At 43.4% G+C, this 21,199-nt stretch overlaps 1 protein-coding gene across 10 annotated transcripts in view; it reads right to left on the bottom strand.

Moving 5' to 3' along the window:
- Window positions 1-21,199, bottom strand: part of KAT6B (lysine acetyltransferase 6B) — a 139,881-nt gene that overhangs the window by 116,199 nt on the left and 2,483 nt on the right. For all 10 annotated transcript variants that reach the window (XM_077346011.1, XM_077346009.1, XM_077346012.1 and 7 more), the window contains exon 2: window positions 16,155-17,064. In XM_077346011.1, coding sequence (XP_077202126.1) covers window positions 16,155-16,772 — 618 coding nt within the window. In that variant the 5' untranslated portion in view covers window positions 16,773-17,064. The remainder of the gene's footprint in view (window positions 1-16,154; window positions 17,065-21,199) is intronic.

Raw genomic sequence — 21,199 nt, 5'->3', positions numbered from 1 at the left:
GAAGGTAACCTGAAGGTAACCTGCACAAATAAAAGGAGTCAAAGATGACTCTAAAAGATTTCATACCTGAGAGAGTACACGTTTACCAATGTAGAAAAACAATTTTAGGCGTTAAACTGGAGGTAAGTTGCCCAACCAGAAATTGTCTTGTTGCCATAAAGAAAATTAGAACAGAGAAGATATGGGGATTGCCAAGAGGAAGGAGAAAGATCACAAAGAAATTTGGAGGGGTGAGTAGGAGAGGGACCATAGACTCCGCCTTCTGAAACAGTAATTTCTTCCAGGGGAACTAGGTAAGGCAACTTCCAGGCTGGGGCAGGAGATCACCCAGAATTACAACATCTCCAGGTGACAAGGATCAGATTACTTCGGTTTCAGACTTCCACGGTCATTAAGTTTATCAGAAAAACTTACCAAGAAACATTAAACATGTAGAACCAAGAAAAAACAGCAGAGAGGGAAGAGGCCACAATAGTAATGTAATAAACTGGCATTGTAAGTAGGGAAGATAAGGACAGAGGCCATGATCTAACTTCCAGGTGCCCTCTCCCCTTTGCACAGTGTGGGATAAAATAAAGGAATGATACAAAAGTGTACAGAATAAGGATCAAGATTAATTGTCATATGGTTAAGGTGGAAAGCCAGCATTGAGGTCATCTTGGAGGTCCCATGTTCAGCCTCTGCTGAAGCAGCTGCACTGGTTGCCAGTTTGTTTCCGGATTAGGTTCAAGGTTTTGGTATTAACCTTTAAGACTATACGCGGCTTGGGTCCTGCATACTTGAGGGACCGCCTATCTCCTTATGCCCCCCGCAGGGTACTTCGCTCTGCGGGTAAGAATTTGCTGATGATCCCAGGACCCCGGGAGGCACGCCTGGCCTCGACAAGGGCCAGGGCCTTTTCGGTCCTGGCCCCTACCTGGTGGAACGAGCTCCCTGAAGAGCTGCGGGCCCTGTCGGAGCTCTCTGAGTTCCGCAGAGCCTGCAAAACGGAGCTCTTCCGCCAGGCGTTTGTCTAAGGCCGGGTGATGGCCCGGGGCTAAGATCGGACCCCTCTCCCCGGAGGGGGGAGGCCAGTACTAGACTGACCTGGTTCCCCAGATTGTTCCACCCTATGCCCAATTATCCATCCGTTCCCTTCTGCTCATCCAGTGGGCCTGTACGGGAATAGTTTTTTAATCGCCATCATTGCGACTCAGTCATTATTTTAATGGGGTTTTAATGGGGAATTTTAATGGTTAATATATTGTATTTGTATTAAAACATTGTGAACCGCCGCGAGCCGGTTTCCGAGAGCGGCGGTCATACAAATCAAATAAATAAATAAATAAATAAATAAATAAATAAATAAATAAATAAATAAATAAATAAATAAATAAATAAATAAATAAATAAATAAATAAATAAATAAATAAATAAATAAATAAATAAATAAATAAATAATTGTGTAGTTGTTAGGAGAAGCAGCCCTTAATCTGGAGAGCTGGGTTTGATTCTCCATTCTTCCACATGCAAGCAAGCTGGGTGTCCTTGGGCTAGTCACCGTTCTCAGAGCTCTCTCAGCCTCAACTCACTGGCAGTCTGCTGTGGGGAGAGGAAGGGAAGGCGATTCCAAGCTGCTTTGAGACTTCCTCCAATAGTGAAAAGCAGGGTATAAAAAACCCAATTCTTCTTATGGGGTCTGCTGGGACACTCTTTACCCAAATGCTGCATCAACCATCAATCTGTAGTGCCTCAGCCTCTGGCTGATGATAGCGTGACATGGTCGCGAACAGGTCCACTTCTAGTTCTCCCAACCTGTCCAGTATCCAAAGAAACACTTCTCTCTTCAAGTGATATTCTGTCTCTGGCACAGTTGCCCTGCTTAGCCAGTCCACTTCCGTGTTTTCCACTCCTTTTATGTGCTCTGCTCTGAGAGACGTCTGGTTGCGCTCTGCCCAGGTCAGCACCTTCAACGCTTCTCTGTATAGCAAAGATGATCTCGAGCCCCCTTGATTGATCAGATACACCTTCGCTGCAACATTGGCTGTTCTGATCAACACATGCCTAGCTTGAATGGTGTTCCTGAAATGCAACATAGCCAGGCATACTGCTTTTATTTCCCAAATGTTTGTGTCTCTTCGCATCCTCTGGGCATCACCTGCCTTGCACCAACTCTTCGTTCAGTACTGCACCCCAGCCTCTCAGGTTGTGATGTCTGAGAACATCTGAACATCTGGTTGTACCACAAACTAGTTCCTCTTGTTCATATTTGACTGAGGCTTCTTTAAAAACGCTGGTATCGCCACCCACTTTCTTGCCTTTATTAGGATGTGATATTGATAAGGTCTGAGGAAAACCTGAAGCTCTCTTGAGTGTAACCCGGCTTATATCACCATGTCCAGACTGGATATCATCAGTCCTATCATGCAAGCTCTAGCACTTGCAGATGGCCACTCTGTATTATCTTCTTGGCTAGATTCTTTATCTTGTACTGTTTCTTTTCTGTCATAAGCACTGTCATTTGTTTTGTGCTGATCAATACTCCTAGGTATTATGTGACCTAGCTTGGAGTCATAGAGTTCTTGGCCAAATTGACCACAAAGCCGAATTCTTGGAAAATTCTCATAGTCTCTTGACTTGCTCTCTACACTGTTGGCACTCTTACCAACATATTGTCCAAATATGAATATACATGGATACCCATAGTTCTCAGCACCACTACTGGAACCTTGTACTGGAAGTGTCTGTTGTCCATGCAGAAGCGTAGGCACTTTCTGGGTCTTGGGTGTAATCGGAACATGCACTTCTACCCAACCTGGATGGAGTGCAGCTCTCAACAACTCACTCCACCAGGAATCTGGGTGTGATCCTAGACACTTCCCTTACAATGGAAGCCCAGGTCACAAAGGTAGTGCAGCTGGCATTTTACCACCTCCACCAAGCCAAGCTACTAGCTCCCTACCTAGCCCCAGAACACCTAGCCACAGTGATCCATGAGATGCTCACCTCTAGACTGGACTTCTTCAACTCGCTCTATGCAGGCCTACCCTTATCCTTGACCCGGAAACTACAACTGGTGCAGAATGCTGCGGGCAGGATTCTCACTTAGACATCATGGAGATTCCGCATCCAGCTGGTACTCCAACAACTCAGCTGGCTCCCAGTTGAATTCCGGATTGAGCTTAAGGATTTGGTAATTACCTTCAAGGCCATACTTGGATTGGGCCCTGTGTATCTGAGAGACCGCCTCCCTGCCTATACGCTCAAAAGAGCCTTATGCTCTGCCACCTCCAACCGGCTGCAGATCCCTGGCCCCAAAAAAGCATGTCAGACCTCAACAAGGGCCAGAGCCTTCTTGGTCCTGGTCCCCACCTGATGTAATGAACTCCCTGAAGAGATGACGACCCTGCCTGAACTTCCACAATTCCACAGGGCCTGCAAAAAGGGAGCTCTTCCACCAGGCATTTGTGTGAGGTCAACCAGCTAAAAACATCTGGTGATCCCCCCCATACATCCTTCCATGACTGAATAATCTGACCTGCCCAGGGATTGACACTGTTATTACTGTTCTGTTAATAATATTGTCCTGGTTGTGATGTTATGTTATGATTATGTTATGCCATGCTATGTTATGACTGTTATTTATTGCATTGTTATAATATTCTATGCAACCATTCTACAATGTTGAATGTAAACTGCCCAGAGCTGTATGGAAATCTAAATAAATAAATAAATGATAAACAATGATTAAAGACAGAAGGGGGGAAAGGCTGGTTAATAAGACAAGGTCAAGAGGGTAGCCACATTGGTCTAAAGCAAGAGAACAAGGCTTGAGTCCAGTGGCACCTTGAAATGCCAACAAAGCTCAATTCCAGGCAGAAGCACATGAAAACTTATATCCAGAATTAAACTTCGTTGATCTTCAAGGTGCTACTGGACTAAAACTTTGTTCTAATAAGACAAAACAAAAGTTGTAAAAACTTCAATGTACACAAAGCTCTTGTTCTATCAATATAGCACTGTCCAAATTATACACATTTCTCCTAAAGGTTCTGTAAGAATTTTAGAACACAGAAGAGCAGCATTACAAATCACTTCTCCACTCCGTTTGTCCCAAATATTGTACGCAGGCTCATCATCCTACTGCAGTGTATAGGTGACATCTTGCAGTGATGCCACAAGACAAGAGGCCGGAAGCTTTGATCTCATTTCACTCTCCAAATAGGGAATTGGCTATTTACCTTCCATGAGGGAGTTGTTGTTTTTTTCAAGATGCCAAAGGCAATCAGTTTAAATCAACGTTTGTATAAGTAAACCATCCAACTGAGACTATCAAGTCAATGTGATCTTAAAGAGTCTAGCTTCCTAACAAATTTCAATGTGCTGAGTTTTACATACTGGAAAGGTAACTTTCAGGAAGAATACATTCTTTGTCAGCCCTTCAAGCAGACAAGTTTGTCCCACAGGAGAGCATGTACCCCACTAAAGCTAGCATTGCCTAACAGGTCATCCTTCCAGATGGGAATAGTTACAATTTTTTTACATTTAACCCTTTAAATCATGTGTGGTTTTTCTCTGGAGACAAAGACATGAGCTAAGGATGGTTTATCAGGCAAACATGAAATAAATGCATAATATTAAGATACTTCTTATTTAGTTTTTACTGGACACACACTTGTCACTGTTCAAAAATTAGCACAGGCATATGTAAAAAAAATGAATTGCTCAAAAATGCAAAATACAGAACAAGCCCAGGTGGAGCTGCCACAGCACAAAACACCAAAGATAAAAGAAAGCTCCAACTTCCATCTGTTCCAATTCCAATATATTTCTCTTGAATGCAGATATTTCACTTATTAAACCTGCAAATTCTTTTGAACAAGAACCACTAAATGCGAATATGTAGTCAAATATTGGCATCCTTGGAACTACTTTTACCAGCCTGGTAAACAACGCCTTTATTTTGCCCAAGGCTGGATACCTGGCACTAGTCAGAACACTCTTTAGAATAATCTTTGTATACACCAAATGGGATCGGGGAGAGAAATCAAGAGCAGCTGTTCAGTGACTGATCAGGGGAACTCAATGAATGACAAAAGGTTACCTTAATTCAATGAGATAATCAGCACTCACTCACCCACTATGAGGGGTTTTCGAACCATCTGCAAAGCGACAGGCCTAGCTGCCTCTGGAACAATTGGAAGCATGCTGGCATGCACTCATGTCAGGGAACATTTATTGCTTAACAGCTTTAAAAAAAAAAGCTGAACTTTTACAAAGGCATCAAGAGCTCATGAGCTGATGACTTAGTAAGCAACTTTAATTGCTTTTGTGCACCAAACAGATGTCCAGTCTCCCTAGTAAAACCTGCATTCACAGTAGAGCAAAAGTTTACATTCTTGAGACAACAGTGGTATTATAGCTGGGTAAAGCTTCCTTATCCTAACACACAATGACCTTCCCAACAAAAAATGTATTACTCAGGACAGAAAGGTGGGAAGGTGGACAAAATTATTTCTTTTAAAGTTAGCCTAATAATACATACCATATGGTTGAAATAAACCGTGTAACAAGTTTCGCAATGGATTGTCTTCCTACAGCAGTTTTGAAGCAAGAAGTAACCAGGGGACCAAAACTATTACAAGTCCCCAAGTCATTACTTCCAAGAATGATCTAGAAATGGCCAATACATATTTTCCTTGTGCATACTCTAAACAGCGCTTTCCAGAAATTTGTTCCCATGGGTTGAAGATTAATTCCACAATAACTTGGCAAAAAAAGAGAAAAAGGCATAACGACATTTTATAAGGATCAAACGAACTGAAGTGAGTAAACTTGAGAATTCCCCAGAACTCTTCATCAGGTTGGATGTCCAGCAACAAAAATGAAGAAATGGAGGGGAAGGAGTTAAGCTTTAAGGCTCTTAAGTCATGCCCCCCATATCTTTTTCTTCTCTCTCCCTACCCACCCCATTTCTTTACTTTTTATACTGAAGAGTTACAAGAAATTCAGAAGCTTGCTCATTACTGAAAACTATTCCTTAAAAAAATGGGAAACAGAAGAACTTTTCTTGCAGACCTACATGGCCTACATAAGACCGTGTTATGACCATCAGGTATGGAATTGGGAAACTCACATTAAGAACGTTTCAGAGGAAACGTGTGTTAAATGTTAACTATTGTTAAGACTTAAATGAGACAGGGAGAATTCTGTTAAGATCTAAATAGGGAGAATCTTTTTGCTTTTTAATGACCCTATGTCAACTTACTCTAAACTGCTAGTCAATATTACCATCGGCCCCGGCCCCAATGGGCCAATGTATGAGTAGAGGTTTTATAGTCAATAGTGTTTACTGCCAATTTATGATGTTTTGATATTGTTTTAAGGATTATTGGGGACTAGAGGCAAAGCCCATTGTATGTGGGAATACAATGGGCGCTAGCCTTTTCCTGGAGGGGAATGCTTTACTAAGAGAAATGCTTACCCTGGGATGCTTGAGTAAGCGAATTGATCGGCTAGGCAGACGAAACCTCCAGCGACTCATCAGCTAAGGCAGTGGTCCCCAACCTTTATTAGGCTGGGGACCGGCAGGGCATCGGGCCACGCCCACGCTTCTGGCCGCGCTTGCGGGCCGCGGCCGGAAGCCGCGCCCGCGGGTCGGGCCGCGGCCGGAAGCCGCGCCCGCGGGTCGGGCCGCGGCCGGAAGTCACCCCCGCGGATCGGTCAGGCGGTGGCCTGACACGGTGAGAGGCGCTTTGCGCCTCTCGCCGCGTCAGGCTGGGAGCAACTGCGAGCCTCGCTGCGCGCGGCTCGCAGTTCCTGGGGCTTGGAATCGGAGGGACCAATTGGCAGGCGCTTCGCGCCTGCCAATTGGTCCCTCCGATTGTCTGTCATGAGGAAGGGTCCAATCTGGACCCTTCCTCATCCCGGACTCATCCCGCCCCAGGACCCCTTACTGTTTTATTTAGTCCGTGGCGCCCGCGGCGCCATGGGCGGTTTACAGATTGTTTTATGATTTGTCTTAAATGTTGGCTTGTTGTACATTGTTTTTTTGTGTGTGAATCACTGTGAGCCAGCCTGCTGAAGCAGTATACAAGTCCAATTAATACATAATACTATAATAAATACATATATAATAAATAAGTAATAAAACTATCCTTTTTGATATATCACACAATGTGTAACAATCCTTAATTTGATATATAATTTATTTATAATTACATTTATTGACTGCCACTCCCAGGCCCTATCGGCTTGTGGAGGTTTACACCATTTATAAAACCATATAAAATAAAATACAACTCTATAATGGGCTACAAAACCACATCTAAAAACTGCCCACACTCAACCGTAGCACACACAGTCCCACACTGTCAACTCAGTTAGGGGGAGGTAACTCCTGCCCAATAACCAGAACATTATACAGGGAGGGATCCAATCTTCCTAGCCTGGCCTCAACCAAATGCCCAGCGGAAGAGCTCCATCTTACAGGTCCTGCAGAACTGTGATAGCTACATCAGGGCTCTCAAGCTCTTCCGGGACCCCATTCCACCAAAACCACATGAAACTGAAAAGACCCTGGTCAAGGGCCTGGTCAAGGTCAGGTATGCCTCCCAGGTGTCATGGACAACCAATAGATTCAAACCCGCAGAGTGGAAGTCTCTGCATGGGGCATAAGGAAACAAGCAGATAAGGGGGGCCCAGGGAAGAATCAAAACCTTAAACCTGATCTAGAAGCTAACTGGTAACCAATGCAGCACAGGCTGGATGTGGACCCTCCAAAATGACCGCAAAATGACCCTACCAGCTGCATTTTGGACCAATAAGCAATTTCCAGGTCAAAGGCCAGTGCAGAGCATGTTACAGAAGTCTAGTCTAGAAGTTACTGTTGCATGGATCACGGTGGTCAGGTGTATTGGAGACAGGTAGGGCACTAGCAGCCTTGCTTGGTGAAGATGGTAAAACACCACTTGGGCTGAGCCTCCATGGATAAAGAGGCATCAAAGATCATCCCTAAATTCCTGGTGGAATGTACAGCCATAAGCTGCACCCATCCAAGGAAAGTGAGCGCTTCCCGATCCTGCCCCCATCCACTGAGCTACTGGACCTCCATCTTGGAGGGGTTGAGTTTCAGGTGACTTTGCCTGAGCCATTCAGACACTGCTTCCAAACATCTGGCAAATGTTTCCGGGGAGAAGTCTGTCCATCCATCAGGAGATAGATCTGGGTATCATCTGCATACTGGTGACAACCCAGCCTGAAGTTCTGGACCAGCTGGGCCAGAGGGAGCATATTGATGTTAAACATGGAGGAGAATATCGCCCCTGCGACACCCTACAAGGGAGTGCAAAGGGGCGTGATAACCCTTCCCTCACCTTGTCCAGTTCTGGAGGAAGGAGACTAGCCAGTGTAAGGCATTCCCCCAGTCCCTGTCCCAGTGAGAAGGTGTGCTAACAACTCATGATCAACCACATCAAATGTGGCCAACAGATCTAAAAGCACGAGGATAGCCAAACCGCTCCAATCTAGCTAGCATTGGAGTTTGTCCATCAAGGCGACCAGCCTGGTCTCCACCCCATGGCCAGGATGGAAGCATGACTGGTATGGGCCAAGGACTGAAGCTTATTCCAAGAATGTCAGGAGCTGGTCTGTGGCAGCCTTTTCAAACACTATGTATAATTATTTGCTCTTTATTTTTTATTTTAGAAAAAAAAAGGAAATACACAAAGATGAAAAGTTTCAGAGAGTAATGGTGTTGGGTTGCTGCAAACAGTTAAATTCAAATCCAGTAGCACCTCAGTGCCCAACAAAATTGTCTGGGTATACGCTTTTGAGAATCAGGGCCAAGAAAGGAGCTTTGACTCTCCAGCTTCATGTAGTAGTTAGGAGTACAAGCTTCTAATCTGGCAAGCCAGGTTTGATTCTACACTCTCCCACATCCAGCCAGCTGGGTGACCTTGGGCTCATCACAGCATTGATAAAGCTGTTCTGACCAAGCAGTAACATCAGGGCTCTCTCAGCCTCACCAACCCCACAGGGTGTCTGTTGTGAGGAGAGGAAAGGGAAGGAGATTATAAGCCACTTTGAGACTCATTCGCGTAGAGAAATGGGGCATATAGCCAACTCTTCTACTACTTCTTCAAATCTTAACCCTGAAAATCCTGCCTATCTCTACAATTTTACTAGACTTGAATGCACATCAAAAATCTAATTCACATGAAGAATCTAAATTATATTTTTTTGTGTTTGATCTATTTTGGTCACAGTTACTTTAAATCCAGAAAGAAATTACAGATGCTAGGTTTGCCTCATGAAGTGCTTTCAAATTATGTGATAATCTTCAGTCAGAATGTAAGCTACATAATTATTGTATTTTGAAAGCCATGCCATCCATCCAATAATAATATGCACACTACATTGAGACTGTTAGAGGTCATATAAGCAGAGTTCCTTCATTTTCGCACAAAGTATTAAATTGTTACTGTAATGGGCCCCAATTGCTTTTTTCCTTGGTTACAGAGCTTTTTCCACACTTAAAAAACTACGACGTTTATGAAATAATGGATGTAAGCTAATTACTAATGAGTTCAAATTTCCAAGTTACACAGAGCTATTATTGGCAGTGGAAAGTGCTGCCAAGTGGCAGCCGACTTATGGTGACTCCACAGAGAATTTCAGAGGCAGACTGCCAGTGCCTGCCCCGTATGGTGACCCCTAGACTTCCTTGGTGGTCTCCCACCCAAGGACTAACCAGAGTCAACCCTTGTTAGATTCCAAGACCACATGAAATCAGACTAGCCTGGGACACCCAAGTTGGGGTGTGCTATTACTATGTCAAGAAAAGACTGTTTTCTTATTGAGACAGCTACTACTTTTACCAGTAGCAAAAGGTTGTGACACGTACTGAATATGAATCTGTTAGTTGGTATCATCTCTCAGTCTAAGGGATTAAACAATAGTACAATGATATTAGAACTTGTATTTTTAAAACATAGGTCTGCACTCATGATTAGAATGATGAAATCCTGCATTTTTCTCAAGAAACACAGTAACCAACAAGGGTACAGATAATCCATCAGAAACGAGCCAATGGTTCACCAGCAGGTGCAGCCTACCTTGTGTCCACCAGTGTACTAAAACTAACATGAGGCAATTCATTTATTTAAGAGAAGCACTAAATGATTTCAGTACAGGGCTGCTGTTGACCAAATATCAGCAATCTGGGAGGAAACTTCAGCCAGTGATCCATTTCAGTCAGGGTTCTGGCCTGGCCAAGGGGTGGAAACAATGCTAGTCACCCTGACAGATGACCTCCACCACGAGCTGGACCGAGGCAGGTCACCGCTTCTTGTTCTATTAGATTTGCCTGCAGGGTTTGACACAGTGGATCACGAGCTCCTAGTTCACCGCCTCACCGGCACCAGGATATGGGGGACAGCCCTCAAATGGCTGGTCTCCTTCCTCCGGGGTCGCAGACAGATTAGTAAGAGGAGAGAGAGTATCCAAGCATGATCAGCTCACATGTGGAATCCAACAAGGAGCAGTCCTCTCTATTTTATTTAACATCTTCATGCACCCTCTTGCTCAGCTGATGCGAAGGATTGGGCTGGGTTGCCACCAATACAGAGATGACACCCAGCTCTTCCTCCTGATTGAAGACCACCCTGATTCCCCTCCAGAACCCTTCACCAGATGCTTAGAAGCAGTGACAAAGTGCCTCAAGCAGAGCCTTCTGAAGCTTAACCCTTCAAAAACGGAGGTCCTGTGGCTGGGTAGGAAGGGGCCAAGCGAGGAAGTATGCTTACCTAACCTGGATGGAGTGCATCTAGCAGTAGTCCACTCAACCAGAAACCTGGGTATGATCTTTGATGGCTCCCTCTCCATGGAGGCACAAGTCACAAGAGTAGTGTGGCAGGCTTTCTACCACCTATGCCAAGCTAAACTACCAGTAACCCTACTTGGCACCAGAACACCTAGCCACAGTGATCCAAACAACAGTCACCTCTAGACGACTTCTGCAACTCGCTATACGCAGGCCTTCCCTTATCCTTGATCCGGAAACTACAACAGGTGCATAATGCTGTGGCCAGGATTCTCACTCAGACATCACTGAAGATCACACACCCGGCCTATACTTCAACAACTCAGCTGACTCCCAATTGAATTTTGGATCAGGCTTAAGGTTTTGGTTCTTACCTTCAAAGCCATACGTGGTCTGGGCCCAGTGTACCTGAGATACCATCTCCCTGCCTATGCCACCCAAAAGAGCACTATGCTCTGCCACCGCCAACCGGCTGGTGATCCCTGGCCCCAAAGAAGGATGTCGGGCTTTCTCTGTTCTGGCCCCCACCTGGTAGAACGAGCTCCCTGAAGAGATCAGGGCCATGCCACAATTCCTCAGGCCCTGCAAAAGGGAGCTCCCCCATCAGGCATTTGCTTAAGGCCAACCAACCCAATAACATCCACTGGTCTCCCCTCAGACACCCCCTTCCATGACCAGACTGACCTCCTAGGGTTTGTCTAAGCTGTCCATCTATTTGGTATCATTTTCCAAATCCATTGAAATTGGAACCACAGTTGGATTATTGTTGATATGTTATTTTATGACTTTGTTATATGTTTAGATTGTTCTATATATTACCCCTGCAATCTTCTATATGAACCACTCTGAGCCATATGGGAGGGCAATATAAAAATCAAACAAGTGAGCAAACAAATGAATCAATAAATATTTTTCTTGTCTGGATGTATCACTATCTAATGAGCTTGTAAAGAGATTCATTTCACGATCTTGGATTAAACAGTTGTTTTATACTAGTGCCCGGTTTACCTTTGTCAGACATTAGCTGGGATCCAAAGAACTACTTTTACATTTGCAGAGTTGATTTTTTCTTCTTTGCCCAGCTTAACAACCTGATTTACTGTCCAACCTAAATCACTTGCTGTACTTGCCAAGGAACATCTACAACCGACATGCAATGCATGTGAATGACGTAAGTACCCGCTGCCTCTTTTAGGCTAAATAGGAGAAAATGCACTCCCAAGGGATGATCTAAAGTTCTGTATTTAGATATGTGGCCTTATGCAGACTTCACTGGGGTAACTTTCGCTCAATAATATTTACCAGGGATGGGCAATTTGGTTTGTATAAGCCAAAAAATACACAAATCAATGCTGATGCAAGGACTTTTTCGAGTTATCCAAGCCGAATTGGTCACCCTTAAACTGGCAGAATATGCTATATCCAAATAACAATTCAGCCACTTTAAACTCCCCCCCCCCCATCCCCTGCACCCTTCCCAGGTGCTCACTGCAGCCTAGGAAGGTTCGGGGAGTGGAGAGGAGGGCCAAATAGGGCCATGATCAGCTGTTCGGTGCAACTTTTAAATGCCTCCTCCCTCAGCCTTCCCAGGCAGCAGGGATGGAGAGATGACTTTCTGGAGCCTGGGAAGGCACATGCACAGGGGGGAAAAGGCACTTTTCAGATTCAGCCAAATCTGAACCAGTGACTGGTGAGTTGAGCGTTTTGGATTCGGCAAAATTGTTTCAGGCTAAATCCAAAAAACACTATTTTTTTCCTGTGTATATGCCCAGTATCAACCAGTACAGCAGAGCTGCAAAAAACAAAACACAGGAGGAGCAGAGCAATTAGACGCAACAGCCATCCCATCTATGTATTCTATAACGTGAAAAAACAAATGATAGTGGAAGGTTTTCATGTGGAAAAGAAGTACAGAAAGCTATACAAGCTGAGCTGCCATCTTCTGGCAATAGGCTGGACCTGGTGTCAGCCATGGCAACAAGAGGGCTCTCGTAATTTGTTGTTGGCCCTACCCACCAGGCACACCATATCATGGACCTCATTTTCGGCACAGGGTTGAGCGTGGATCCGGTCACAGCTACTGCCCCAAAGAAGCATGTCGGACCTCAACAAGGGCCAGAGCCTTCTCGGTCCTGGCCCCCACCTGGTGGGACAAACTCCCTGAGGAGATCAGGGCGCTGCCTGAACTTCCACAATTCCTCAGGGTCTGCAAAAAGGAGTTTTACCAGACATCTGCATGAAGCTAACCGGCTTAAAACATCTGCCTTCCCCCCCCCCCCAGACGCCCATTCATGACTGAACAATCTGACCTGCCCAGAGATCGTCATTGTTATTGTTCTGTTAATAATATTGTTCTGGTTGTGATGTTCGGTTAGGATTATGTTACGCCATGTTATGTTATGACTGTAATTTATTGCATTGTTATAATATTCTATGTAACCATAGTACAACGTTGAATGTAAACCGCCCAGAGCCGTCAGGAAGGGCGGTATAGAAATCTAAATAAATAACAAAGAATGATCGAACACAGAAGGGGGGGGAAGGCTTACTAATGAGACAAGGTCAGGAGGGTAGCCAGGCTGGTCTGAAGCAAGAGAACAAGGCTTGAGTCCAGTGGCACCTTGAAATGCCAACAAAGCTCAATTCCAGGCAGAAGCACATGAAAACTTATATCCAGAATTAAACTTTGTTGATCTTCAAGGTGCTACTGGACTAAAACTTTGTTCTAATAAGACAAGTGTTGGGAAAACTGAGGCTAGCAGAGTATTCTGGACTTTCCAGAGACAGAGTTCAAGCATTAATGTTGAAACCTTCCAAATGTTGTAAACTTTTGAGGTGCTCACTTGATTTTATCCCATCAGTCTAAAAATCACAAACCCATCCGTAGGTTCCAAGATATAGACTAAGCATTCAGTCTATGGCCACACATTTTACCTCTTACAATGAAGTTTTAAGCCAAGAGACAGTGGCTTACTTTTATTAACTCTAAGGAACATTAAAAACAAAAATTGTAAAAACTTCAATGTACACAAAGCTCTTGTTCTATCAAAATAGCACTGTCCAAATCATACACATTTCTCCTAAAGGTTCTGTAAGAATTTTAGAGCACAAAAGAGCAACATAACAAATCATTTCTCCACTCCATTTGTCCCAAATATTGTACACAGGCTCATCATCCTACTGCAGTGGATAGGTGACATCTTGTAGTGATGCAACAAGACAAGAGGCCGGAGGCATGCTTCCTCTACCAAAATACAGTGATCCATGGGGACATCCACGGGGACAATGAGACAAGAATAATATTTTAAACCCTGCGGATTTTATCCAAGTTCATAGACACTCATACAACACCCCTTCAAAACCAACAATACCCTTGTCTCCTGTGCTGTACATTCACAGGCAGTTGATATTGAAATCAGGCAAGTCTCCTGGACTTGCTATTTTTCAACATTAATTGGGAGAAAGATAAGGAAGCTTACTTTACCAAAAGTAGATGCTCCATGACGTAAAAAAATTGGCAACACCTTGCAATTAATACTTTGAATACTAATATACAAACATTAGGAAATGCAGTCAATTATGGGTTTGTGCTAAGTGTTTCTACTTGGTGTTCCTGCTTTTTATTGAAATTCAGGGTCCCCCAATTTTTTGAGTTTGTAGGCACAAACACAAAATGGTTTCTGCAGGAGATGGAACCAAGCACAAAGCGTCAGGGAGTGAGATCAGCTATAACTCTAAAGGTAACTCTTCATTTCGAGTAGAAACTCTATTTTACAGGATGCCCTTTACTGTGAACATATTGATTACAAATATTTTCCTGCAGTGAAGATCCTTGTATTGTGGTAGCAGCTACTACCAAATCAATTTTTTAAAAACTGCACAGCCGAGAGAAGGACTAGAAGCAACAGGTTCAAATTACACAAAAGGAGGTTCCACTTCATCATCAGAAACCATTACCTGATGGTGAGGGAAGTTCATTGATGGAATATGCTGTTTCAGAAAGTGGTGGAATCTCCTTTGTTGGAAGTTTTTAGGAGGCGATTAGATGTCAGGAATGTTTTTTTTAAGTCCTCAAGAGGGTGGGGGGCTGGACTGGATGGCCCTTTGTGGTCCCTTCCGGATCTGTGGGATTTGGATTTAGATATACAACGGTAAATCAAAAACCCTACTGGGCAAAAGCCCCACCTGACTCCTCCTACTTCTCAAAACATTTGCTGGGCACCAAGAAAGGTGTTGGCAAACTTTGGAGAACTGAGAGACATTATGCTGGGAGTCCCGCCCCCATACTAAGCATATACTGAACTACAAGGCAGAGAAACAGTGACTGGGCCCTACAGTTCTTCTCAGCCAATTATGAAGCCTTTCAGCGGAAGAACTCCCTCAAGTAAACAAAACCTTCAAACTTTGCTGAGTGGAGTGGTAGGAATACAGGCCCAGTGGCTGTCAAGGGCATATAAGGATTCTGAGTTTTCAACAGGAAAGAACTACAACATCAAGTGTTATCAGGAGAGAAGATCCTTCCCAGTACTTCTTAATGAATCATGGACATCTTTATATATTGGGAAAACTTCAGAGCTGTTTTAAGATTTTTAAACAATGTTACAAATACATGTTCTAAAAATATCAACTAGTTAGTAGTTGAACAGTACTTACTACCCAGTATAAAATGTAATAATTAAGACAGAGTGATGTTTGCCTTTCTTTAAAAAGCTTCTCAACAAGACACCCAAGTTTGCATACCATAAACTGCCATGCGAACAAAACACTAGCAAGCAGCTATGCAAGGCTACATTCATTTTCAACTCTGTTTCACATAATTTAAGATGCATAAGAGACCATTTGTTTAACCAGAGGAAGAGCAAATCACCATAGAATTATGGTGCCATGTTAAATTCAGTGGCAATGAAAAACTTACATACCACTGAGTCACATATGCAAAATAATTCCCATGCCCAACCCAAAATTAGGATTGCTACACCTTTAAAATCCCAAATAACAAAAAAGACACCTCTCTGAATTTGGCAAGCAACAGTACTCAGTAAACTCAGGAGCCACAAGTAGCTCCTTCGACCTGTGTGCACTATTCCAACTCTGGTACTTGCCCAGACTTTCAGCAACCTGGGCAAAGCCCCTGTCCATTAGGCCTAGTTGGTGAGTGGTTCAACCCAGAAATACCCATCACCACAGAAATGAGGAAACTGTGAGTCCTAGGTGCAGGTCTGATGCAAAAGATAAAAAGTAAATATGGCTTCTAGTCAGCAATGATTGTAAATGATGCTCAGACAAATTATGCATGTTCTAGAAAGCAAGATTTTAATTCTTTTACCAAAATAAAACATTTTATTATACTTACTTGATCTTTTTCATGAGGCAGAAGACTGACAGGTGGGAGGGATGCTGGAAAAGTACAGTATTTTGATGCTCCTTTGCCTTCCAGACCACCATAGTTCACCCTATACTGAGGTCCATCTTTCAATAATCTCCCATTATTTACAGCTCGTTTGGCCCCCAATCGTAATCGCCGCTGAAAAACAGGGTTATTGAAAATACATGCAAGGTCATGTTGACTTCTCAGGTATTTTTCTATGTTTCTGAGAGAAGAGCCATTTGGTTCCTGAAGCCCTTCAATTCCCCTCCGCAGGAGTTTATTCCAATCCACGTTCCGAAGTTCATTACAAGTTCCTCTGGAACCTTTAGTTGGTTTAGGTAGCTCAACAGGTTTAATGGATGAAAAACGCCCAGGATTATCTGGATCTTTGTAGGAAGAGAGGCCTTTGTTGGTAACTTTGAGAACAGAACCATCTTGGACACTTAATTCCAGCTGTTCTGAAACTGTCTTTTTATCTAAACCGTGGGATGCACACACAGCATGGCAGATCCTCTCTTCAGATGGCCTCTGCTTTTGCCTTTTAACTTTTTGTATAGCTTCAAGAATCCATTCTGTATAAAGTGGGTTGGCAAGTTTTACCATGGTTGACCAATAATTTCTTGTGGCAAAAGGTTAGCCATAGAGTTCCTCCCTAATTGTTTTTGTAAGCCTTCCAAGAAATATTCACCAAAAGAATGATCAGATGCTCTTTGTACTCTGCACAGGAACTCAAATACCCATCCTTGAAAAACCAGGAACGATTCAAAGATTTAAAATAATTCCTTATTTAACAAACAAGGAGAGTTGGAATGACTTCATTATACCAGCTGGAAAAAATCTCCACAATTCAGTTTGTGTTTCTGGATAATTCAAGTGTCCAGGTCTTCACAAGAATCTAAAAGTGGTTAAGGAAAAAAATCATAGTTAGACAATGACATTTAACTATGTAACAGAAGTCTGTTTGATTCTTAGCATATGTACTGTTTTATTATAGTAATAATGATGTACTGTTTTATTATTATAGTAATAACGATGATGATGACTAGAAATCAAGTCTTGCCACTGTGTAAGACATACTAAGCTTAGCATAAACATGCATAAAGGAGACAAAAGGGTCACATTCTTCCCTCAAAAATGAATGCTGCAGATTAATAAGATCCCTGAAAAGCAGGATGATTTCAGGAAGACATCACATAAACTGGAGCAAAATCTCCACGTTGAAGCAGACCAAAAGCAGTAGTTCCAATTTTAATTTAAGTTTTGGAGAACCAAAGTCACTTAATAGCATGAATAACCTATCCCAAACACCAATAAACCTAAACACCAATAAACCATTTCCAAGGCTCATTAAAACACTGCTTTGTCCAATTTTTTTTAAATAGAAAGATTAGGTACTTAGATGTCAACTTCTGTTTTAGTGATCTAAGTTAAACCATATCTAAGTCTCATCAGGTTAATGCAATGATTTTCAAACTTTCTATCTTAATGGAAACCTTCCTGCATCTATCCACCAAAGAATTCTTTGAAAGTCCTGCACATCACAAGGTACAAATTTTAGGATTTTTCCCCACTGCTTCTCAGCTGGCCAAAAATTAAGATACATACACTAAAGAGATATTGTCTCAGATATTGACAATGCTTTCGGTTTTGCTTGTAAGAAAACGAAGATGTTCATACTTTTTAAATTTCATAAATACTCCAAATAATAATAAGCTGAAATAATAAATACTACTGATATTTCAGTTTTTTCCTCAAAATTCCCTCCTGCGCCTGAAATTTTACATCGGAATTGCCAGAACATTTACATCTAATTAGGATTTTCATTTAATTCACACTGGGTAATGGTGAGATGCAAGGAATTGGGCCAGCATCCTATGTGAATGACCAGTACCCCTTCCCCACCATCAACCACTAACTACCCTGCGGTTGTGTCATGAACAATACAGCACATGCCTACCCTTAGGGAGGCATTTCCACCATTACTGTTTACCTGGGCCTTCTGAATAAGTTCTAATGAGCCTGGATTAAAAGCCATAGTTTGGAGGACAAGAGACACACACCAGGGAAGTCCAAAAACTCAAGCCTGAATTCCTTGACCTAATGGACCAGGAACGCTGGGATGAAGTCTAACCACAAGGCTGCCACATTCCAGTCAACACTAGTGCTTTACTGTGTTCTGCAGTGCAGCAACGAAGCAGTTTGTTCCAGCTACCAACCAAAAGTTTGGTAGTAGCATGGTCGCTGTGCTGGATTTAGATCCTCATATATAGCTGTGCTGCTCAGCTGCAGTCAGTTTTCCAAATGAAGAAATCTTAGTTTTGAGGCAATTTAAACCCTATTAAGAAATGCGAGTAACACTACCAAACCGTTCTGTAACTCCCTAGTTTCTCAAAAATTGCAAGTTAAACAATCCAGCAATAAACAATATCCACTGAAGCGGATCAGGGCTGTAATTGTTTATTTTATACTACTGTTGCCAATAAATTCTACAATTTGCAGAGGACAGTCTGTGCAAAAATACTTCAGCTTATGAGCCAAAAGGATGCAACCAGTGGGTCCAAGGATCTGTAGATTTTTATCCTGACCTTTTCCAAAAACATGCAGGCCCATGGCTCCCCACAGTTTTATCTTCAACAGCATCATCAAGTAGATGAGCCCAAAAGGTGACTGGCCCTAAATCCCACAGGAAGCTTCATGGCAGAGTGTTAATTCAAACCTTGGTTCCCTAGTTCTAGCCTGACAATAGTCATTAAACCAAACTAGTTTATTTACTGGCCCATCACAGGCAAGAAACACTACACATGAAATCAATGATTTCCTAAAAACAGCATAAAACTTCTCAAGAAGTAGCAGCGTTTGTTACTCTGCTGGCACTAGGTACAACTTAGTCTCTTTTCCAAGGTCTCGGGCATGGAAGCAAGCAAGTCTAGTACCAACTAATGAAAGTGTAGGAAGAATTCTCAGCATCTCAAAGAACAAGATCCTATCCACAGCTTGGTTTTGTAACAATTACATATCAGAAGTCACCAGAAAGTTTTAGAACTATCACAAGAATCACTCACAAGACAATATCAAAACAAAGTTTGCGTGTAAACAAACTATATTTTTACATGAATCTTGTTGCATAGGAGGAAGATTCCTCTTGAATATTATTCTAAGACACACATCCTAAGAATTTATTGATGTGGGAACATCTACAGGGGTGGCCCATGGGATGGAAATGGCCACGGACATAACGTCCGTGGTCCCAACCCAGGGAGCGCACCAATACGGGCACGGAAGCGGGAACGGCAACAGTGGCTGGGTCAATGGCCATGGCAGTGGGAACGCAGTGGCGGCAACAACCAGAATGGCAACCACTGCCTGGACTCAGCGCCCACCCTCATCAGCCACTGCCACACCCATTTCTACAATGGCCCAGGGCCCTCTCCCCTCCTGGCTTCACCCAGCCTCCAAAGATGGCTGGCTGAGGAGGCAGCCTGGGCAAGAGGTGCGGCGGCAGGAACAGTACATAGTGTCAGGGGAGCCCAGCCTAGTATAGGTGACGCGAGGAACCACAGTCCACTCCGCCTCCATCACCCACTGGACTTCAGCGCCCACACCATCTCAGCCTGGATTGGCCAGTCATGAGCCAGCAGCTCCCCTGATCTTCTCCTTCCAAGGTTGGAGGGTGGGGCCAAGGCCGCCTGCAGACCAGGGGGGGGGGATTCATGGGGCTGGCCTGGCCAAAAACACCAGGGCAGACCAGGACGGCAGCCAGGCAGGAACCACCCCCTGGGCTGCCGCTGAGCAGGAGACTCAGGATGAGGGGCAGGCCAATCTGCGACAATCTGATTCTTGCACATATTTTTGCTTATTATAGTCCACCTTTAACACAACAGTATCACAAGTTGTTTACATCCTTCTCTCCTCAAAGCAATCCTGAGTTAGATCAAGCTAAGAGCATGTGACTGTCCTGGACTCCCACAGCAAACTTCTACAGTGGAATGGGGATTTGAATCTAAGTCTCCTAAAACCTAGTCTGACACTCTAACTAATACTCTTATAAATTTAGCCACAAATTTACAACTGAATCTTTCTGTGGAGCTACAATATGTATACTGTCATAGTGTTGATGGCAGCCACTGAGCTACAGTAACACATAAGGTGTATCTATACAGCACAAGGCAACCATGGCAATACTAAAGGACAGAAACCCTGCCAACACACAATAGCTGAACGTTTGCTCAACTTCACAAAGCATGAAACTCTTTCAGATATTTGCTACTGTCTTATCTTGCAGTCACGTCAACCCTGATCAGAGTCACTGTAAGGAAAATATAAGCAGACAGAAACATACACCTTTGTGCATATGTGTAGGTAGACAGTTACAAAAATGTCCATGAGTAGGAAAACATTCCATGCAACTTCACTGGAAACTAGTTCTGCTAAAGCTGCTGTTCTCTTTCAGACAATTTAAAAAGGAATAAGATGGAGCTGCAGAACAGGAGGCAAAGAATGTGTCTGAACAATCAACAACACAAGTCTTGCAAAGGACTGGTCCACACAAGCACATTCATCATATGATCCAATGTATGACTTTCAAGTGTGCACAAGTGTCACAGCTTGAGTGTTATCCAAAGCCATTTCTCCAGTATACACAAATACCCTCTTCTCTCCAAAACCAGCACACCTGCCTTTATTTGATATGTACCCTCTTGCTTTCACATTCAAACTGTTGAGAGCCAAACTGGATGAAAAACCTGTTAAAAACTTCATGAATAAGTAAATCAAAATTACATCCCATGTAGGGTGTTCCACTCAGTCTGTTTTTGCAGCAAATCAAAGATGCAGATGTCAAGGACTGTTGAGGTTTGTGGGTGGGCTTGTAAACACACCAGCAATCAAGTGACGTTCACACCGAGGTGAATCAAAAGTGTGCATATGACATAACGTAATTTGGCCACAGGCTGGAAACAACCAGCTTCACACCACAGTCCAGTTTGCAAAGTTCACTGCGGTGACACTAGCCACACACCAACCTCACACAG

Source organism: Paroedura picta, chromosome 7 (genome assembly GCF_049243985.1).
Source record: "Paroedura picta isolate Pp20150507F chromosome 7, Ppicta_v3.0, whole genome shotgun sequence".
Lineage (NCBI taxonomy): Eukaryota > Metazoa > Chordata > Lepidosauria > Squamata > Gekkonidae > Paroedura > Paroedura picta.
This window is presented reverse-complemented; position numbering and strand designations above follow the sequence as displayed.